Source organism: Brassica oleracea, chromosome C1 (assembly GCF_000695525.1).
Source record: "Brassica oleracea var. oleracea cultivar TO1000 chromosome C1, BOL, whole genome shotgun sequence".
Taxonomy (NCBI): Eukaryota; Viridiplantae; Streptophyta; class Magnoliopsida; order Brassicales; family Brassicaceae; genus Brassica; species Brassica oleracea.
In genome coordinates, this window is record NC_027748.1 from 4,552,137 (window position 1) to 4,559,400 (window position 7,264).

Below are 7,264 nucleotides of genomic sequence, written 5' to 3' on the forward strand. Positions count from 1 at the left end.
GTATTTTACCAATTCATTTAAATTCTAGTGTTATTCAATATTTGCTAGATTTAATAGGAATGTTATTTGAAAGGAATTTAATGGAAAATGTAATGTAAAATGCAAAGGATCAATTCCTTGCTTTTATGAAGGGATTTGTTATTTTTAGAACCAATTTGACCCCACGGTAACCCACTACGTCTTTAGAAGACATATCACCTACACCAGCCCAATTCCATGTCTCTCCTCTTCCAAAACCGGAACCGAAAAACTGAACTAGAACCAAACCAAATTATTCGAAACCAAAACCGGACCGCCTCAAATACCTGAATGGTTTCTATATTTCTATATCTGAATAACCGAATCGGAAACGTAACCGAACCGAAAACCGAACGGTACCCGAATATCCAAAAAAACAAGTTTCAACACTTTGATATAAAATAAAATGTCATCAGTTTCACTCAACCCGAATGCCCATGGCTAGTTCACCCAAAAAGATTCCTTTAGTAAAAAAAATTTATCTACAAAAAGTAAAATTTTTCCAAGTGTTTTATTTTGATAAAAAAATATCTCAGAATTAACTACTAGTTGTGTATTTTTTCGTTATCATTCATGGCGTTAATATTACCATTTGAATTCCATCAAATTAATTTACATTCACTTAAATTCTATGGCAAAAGGTAAACATAAGAATTAGACAATTGCATTAAAATCTCATAAAATCATTTAAAATACTGCAAAAGTTATTACATGTGAATTCTTTCAAATTCTTGAATTCAATACCACCCCCTCAGATATTATCACATCAGATACTATATGCATGTCCAATATTAGTGAGTTTTGGTTAGTACCGATTCTTACATTATCATAACAAAATCCATAATCACCGCCCAAATATCATATACGCTCCTAACAAAACACACATATAAAAATGAGTTTCAAATCTGTAAGTGAAGGGTTAAATTAAGATTTGGACTATATTTGAATATCCTAATTGTTCCGGAGTCATTCTGTACAGGTCTACGATGGGGTTTTTGGGTTCTTGGATCCAAAATAATGGTCTTGGACGAGACGGAAATTGTCGTGTAGAGATGGAATAAAAAGAAATAAAAAGCTGACGCAGAAGAATGGTTTTATCGCAAAGGCCGATAAACATAAAAGTGCAAGTTTGAAAAAAGTGAGAGTTTCAACTTTCTGCATTTATTACAACTACACGTACAATTCTTGTCGACCTACTGTTTCTACGCGATGACAACTTTGCCCTTTAATTGCTTTAAATACCACTTTTTCATACGAATTCCGGACAGATGAGAAAAACTTTCTACAAGATTACTTAGACTATTCCCCACCCATCCATATTTCTATCTTATATTTTTCTCTAAATAAAAAAACTTTATTATAAATGTGAAAATGATCCAATGTATACTTCTATTATAGAATTCATCTATTTATAAAAAAAAATATAGAGATATGTTATTTCCACTTCTAAATATAGAGGCAAAAATCAACTTTTCTCTATATTTTTTTCTAAAATAGAAGAACTCTATTATAGAGACATACGGATTTTATTTCTATAACAGAGATTTCTATTTTAAAGGAAATTATAGAGATGTGTACATAGAAAATGCTTTTATAAAACTTATTATACGTAGTCGTAGAAGTTAGACAGCGCATTTCAGTTTTCCATTTGTGCAAAGTTATTCGATTGATGAATTCACCAAAGTACCGATGAACATCATAATACTAATACTAACCAAAAAAAAATACTAACAAAATATAGATTAAAAACCAATAGATCAACGTTAAACCGAATCATAAATTATTCAAAATAAAGTTCTTCCCTCTAATAGTGTTTTTGGTGTATTATTTCTCCAAAAATATATTTACAATATCTAAACTTTTTACCAAAAAATAATATTTTCGAGAGTTAATAATTGCGGTGTCAAAATAAATCTATCAAATTTTCAACTGAGGTGAACTAAAAAAAAATCTGATTGAGCTTTTGGTTATCATTTCGTGAAGTTAACCATATCTTGAGAAATTTCAATAATATTTATCGACCACAGACAAAAAAATTGAATTTTTTTTGTTTTGTTCAGCTATTTTAGACATTTTGGAGTCCATAAGAACATTACACCTAACAAAAAAAAGTCCCCACGTTTACATAGTTAAAGAATAATAACATCGCTGTTCCAAACCCCATTGTTCTTCCACGATGGTGGCATAAACCCCTCTATTTTCTCTGACAAAACATATTCGTTCAAAAAGCCTGCAAATATCTAATTATAAAATGATGATTTCATCTTTTGTTTTTGTAACACTGATGATTTCATCTTTATTTCTTTATAAGCGAGGAAATGCTAACGTTAATAAGAGGCACTGTAAGTTGTTACCTGCTTTATAATGTTACTGAATTAAAAAATTGTGTCAGTGACGTTATAAGATATCCCCTCAAGTGGAGTAAGAAGAAGTCTAATCCCCTGATTTTGAGGCTGCTTAATTAGGAAGGGTGAGAAAATTCATTTAAAGATTGACTCCAGATAAGGAAGACTACGTACAGTCTTTGTCAAAAATGTATTTGTCAAATACATGATAACCCGCGCAAGGCGCAACAAATACGAAACATGTCTGATTACTACTGATGAACATATAGAGTCAAAATTGCTAACGAGAAGATTGACTAACCTGATATTATGATTGTAAATCCCAATTTTAAATATAAGCTAATTAAACCCATTAAGTTCATTAGTTGGTAGGGGCGAATCACATTGATGACTCACTTTTCTTTTGTACAAATTCTTGGTGTACTTTGAGTGATTCAAGTGTCACATGATACCACGCTTATTTGTTTCAAAACATCCTTAATTGCAATATTTTATGCATTTCTTACGATCAATATTTTTTATAGTAATTAATTAGACTAATCTATTGGATTACGTATTAGAGAGCCGAGTCGAACTTTATTGCCAAATGCAGAGTGCTATAAGCAAAACGTATTTGATTCAATTCGAAATAACGAATTGAAAACAAGTTGAATCATTTTTTTGGACGCGGTTTCGAAACTTTGACGCTAAGAAAATGTGAATATGTATGTACATGATGACTACATGTCCACCTTTCCTTCTCAAGGCGACGGTCCACAACAATTTGGCAGACTTCCAATTTCCATGTCTATCACTGTATGCCTCTTTTTCTTTTGGCAGCCACTAATATTACTTTTCTTTTGGGGGTCAAAACCAGTTATATATGCGAATCTACACATTTTATATGATATTCACTAATATCCAATTTATTTGAAAGACACCAAAAATTGTTTATGGTGTGAAAATGATGCACAACCAATAACAAGAATGATTTTGATAAGAAAATTGTTTTATTAGAATATTGAAAATAGTAATGCTGGTTTAAGATTCAAAACTTAAAATAATTCATTGCAAAATCAGATAGGTTATGATTCAACCTTTCCTGTTCTATAAATATCCAACCAATACGAAGGGGATATAAAAAGTGATTTGATAATTATCCGATGTGTAGTTGAAACATCTCCGCAAATTTGAATTTTAGTCTGGTTTTTAAATTTGTTTTAAAAGTTTTAGATATATAAAAGTATACAAATTTTAAACCAACTTGTTTTTGATCGGTTTCTTCAGTTATGCGGGGTTGGGTCCATTTCGTTTATTCGGATTTTTTATATAGTTAATTAACTAATTGAATTCTTTTCAAGGTGAGAAGTAAATTATGAGAATTAAGTGTAGGCCCTTTACACCACTAGTGGGCTATAAAACCATGCACCCAAAGCTATTATGGGCTTTAGTTAGTTAAGACATGGATCCAAAAACCCGCTCCATATTACTTCTGTTGAATTGAAGACGCCAACACCATGTCAATTGAATATACTTTTTTCTTCTTTTCGTCTACTCACTTAGGTTCAAATGTTTTGATGATTTTTGCTTTTTAACGAATCATTTTCACAGGCTGCCTCTCTTGTCTTTGGTAGTGACAGTTTATCAAATGAGATATAAAGTGAAACTTGGTTAGGGTTTAGGTAATCTCACAAATTATCTCTCTCAGCTCTAGGAAGTTTTTTTTTTTAACACACTCTCAACTTATGATATCTAGACTCTTGCTAGATTTTGTCTGAAAATCAGACGTGGTTGTACTTGTGGTAAGGGCATCTGCATTGGCGGGTCATGAGGGGTTCATGGGCTCGGGATCTAAGGGCCTTTCGTATTTTAAAATTATAAAAAGCCCGATATTTGGTGAACCGGGTCGTCCGAATGATACCGTATGAGACGGGTTCACGCCACGTGGGAAGAGGTCATTGGAGGTGTTTTTTATTGTAGACGGAAGCGAAACAAGGGTTTCGCGATCTGTTTTTCATTTTGTCTTCTTTCTCATTTTACTCCGCCTCCGAGGTGATTTTTCCAACGACGGCGACGCCGGAGCTTTTGTCCATCTAATCGACGGCGGACTATCTCCTCCACGAGCTCAGGTGAGAATCGAGTATATTAACGGTTTCATACAATCGATTTTGTGGTCCAAAGCGAAATCGATTTCCATTGTTTCGATCGAGTTAGGGTTCCAAATCGAAAAGGGGGTTTTCGATTTATGGTTCTAATTCGTCATGCGGTTTGGACTTAGGGTACTTAATCGAATTAAGAGGCTCGTTTTAGGGTTTTAAATCGTGTGATTTGTGGTACAGATGGACCCCGCAGAAGAGAGAAGAGAGATGAAGAGGCAAAAGGAGCACTACATCATGCTTCAATGCGCGGCTGATGCGCAATACGGGATTCCGACGAGGTGTCTGTGTGGTTTGCGGATCATTAATGAGGTTCGTGGGAAGGAGGAGTACGACAGCCTTCCTGGGAAGCGCTTTTTCACGTGCAAGAACTACGAGGTAAACGATTCTGAGTTGTGTATCCCCTTTCAGTTTGTATAAGTTATTTGCTTATGGATAGTTCTGATATCTATTTGTTATGTTGTAACCAAGGATGATGGGTTGCATTTTCGTCATCCTTGGGTGTTTGGTGTCCAGGAGGAGATCGAGAGGCTGACAAAGCGGGTGAAGGAGTCTGAGGAGGTGATTCTTTTGGTGGCGAAACTGCTTCAAATTGAAACACTGGAGGTGAGTATGCTCCTATTTTTAAATAATACAGTAGTTGTGTCCTTTTACGTTGATGAAAATTCTGACATTTGTGAGTGTTTTCTTTTTTTTCCAGGAACAGGTTCACGACCTCAATGTCAAAGTTCGTGTCCTACAGAAGGTCTGCTTCGACTAAAAACAGAAGGTACGCCTCAATCTCATGAAAACTGTTTGAGTGATTGTTTTATGTGTGTTGGTTGGTTTATGTGTGTTGGTTGGCTTATTTTAGTTGAAAAAACGGCAGTAGAATTTAATTTTAAATTGAAAAATAGGTAATTTTCAATCTCATGAAAACTGTTTAAGCTTTAACTGAACTAGAAATATAATTTTTCTTATATATATGATCCGATTTGAACTTAGACTGAACTAGAAGTTTATCGACAACTATAAGTACAATGATTTGATGTGTAATGAATGCATACCTTTGGTGGTTGGTTGCTGTGATTTCGTTGCTTTGATGTCTTTGCTGTGATGTAGTAGCTGTGAAGTAGTAGATTCATTAATTCTTACATTAACTATAATGAATGTTTGGTAGTTAGATTTAGTTTAATTGTTCTCTGCTAAAAGTAGTTTAAAACCATAGGACCTCCTCTAGAGAAAACACAAACGAAAATGGATCCTCTCTACGCTAACTCTACCGGGTTTGTCCACTCTCCCGGTTTTGTTAACCTCTCATCTTCACAGAACACACAAACAATAGACGTAGAGTCTTCTCAGTTCCCTAGCTTTAGTAGTCAGAGCTCTGTAGGTCCTAAGCCACTGGAAAGGCGGAAGTGGACGGCAAAAGAAGACTTGGTGCTGATCAGTGCTTGGTTGAACACCAGCAAGGATCCGATTGTCGGTAATGACCAGAAGGCAGGGGCATTTTGGAAGAGAATAGAGGTCTACGTTAACGCCAGCCCTCAGCTCAATGGCTGTCCTCCTAGAGAGTCTAGTCAGTGTAAGCAGAGGTGGGGGAGAGTGAACGACTCGGTGGGGAAGTTTGTAGGATCCTTTGAGGCCGCTTTGAAGAACCAAGCTAGTGGCCAAAACGAGAATGATGTAATGAAGGTTGCGCATGAAATCTTCACTAATGACCATGGGGCATTCCTTAAACTTGATTGTGGCTTTAAAAATTGATTGTGGCTTGAACTTGTTTATTCATTTGTTCTGTGGCTTGAACTTGTTTATTCATTTGTTATGTGGCTTTAACTTGTTTTATTTGCTTCGCTAACTTGATTGTGTCCTTCCTCTTTTTTGTTTTGCAGGTCACGGGCATCAAGTCACAAGTTTGCAGGTCACGAGTAGTGTTATGTTTTGTCTGTTTTATGTCTAGTTGCTCAGTTTGTTTGACGGAAAGTGTAGCATTTTCCTTCTGACTACACTTCTTTTTCACTTGTTTCACGGATGTAATGAAGACACCCACGGGTGTATGTACTAAAAACTTGGTTCACGTATTTGTAAACAAAACACCCACGGGTGTATTTCTATGGATGCTCTATATATACTATGTCTTTCATTATCTGAAAAACTTCACAGCAGAAGGAAAAAAAAAACAATCATTCGCTAGTTTCTGGAAACCAAAAACATCAAAACTCATTGCCTATCTTTCTTTATCTTTCATTATCTTTGCAAACCAAAACAATTTCATCTCTCTGCAAACAATTTATTTCTCTGTTTCCAAAACAATTGTCTATTTTTTCACTTTCCAAAAATACCAAAAGTGTTTTTCTTTCCAAAACACTTGACCAAATTTACAAAAAACGGAAAACAATGTCGACCTTGTCAAGTGATGAAGTAGATGAAATTCTAAATGAAGCCTTAGAAGAAATTGTGGATCAACATGTTGATAATTTCATCGATTCAATCATTAATGTTCTACCCAACACCCGGACTAGACGAGCTTATATCGAAAGAGATCGAGAACAAGGACATAAACAGCTTTGGACGACTATTTTAGTGATCATCCTACATATTCAGCAGACATGTTTAGGCGGCATTTTCGAATGAACAAGCCATTGTTCCTTCGCATTGTCGATCGCCTAAGTAATGAAGTTCCATACTTTCAGCAAAGAAGAAATGCTCACGGCAGGTACGGACTTTCTGCACTTCAAAAATGTACAGCGGCTATACGTATACTGGCATATGGTCAATCGGGAGATA

General features: G+C 35.1%; 1 protein-coding gene across 1 annotated transcript; it reads left to right on the forward strand.

Annotated features, from left to right (window-relative positions):
- Positions 1 to 5,734: 5,734 nt before the first annotated feature.
- On the forward strand, positions 5,735 to 6,241 carry LOC106329499 (glutathione S-transferase T3-like). Its single transcript, XM_013768175.1, has one exon. The coding sequence runs from the start codon at positions 5,735 to 5,737 to the stop codon at positions 6,239 to 6,241; it is 507 nt and encodes a 168-aa protein (XP_013623629.1).
- Positions 6,242 to 7,264: the final 1,023 nt, after the last annotated feature.

What these genes read in the sequence shown, in the direction of transcription:
- LOC106329499 (XM_013768175.1), top strand. Translation starts at nt 5,735, where the DNA reads ATGGATCCTCTCTACGCTAACTCTACCGGGTTTGTCCACTCTCCCGGT.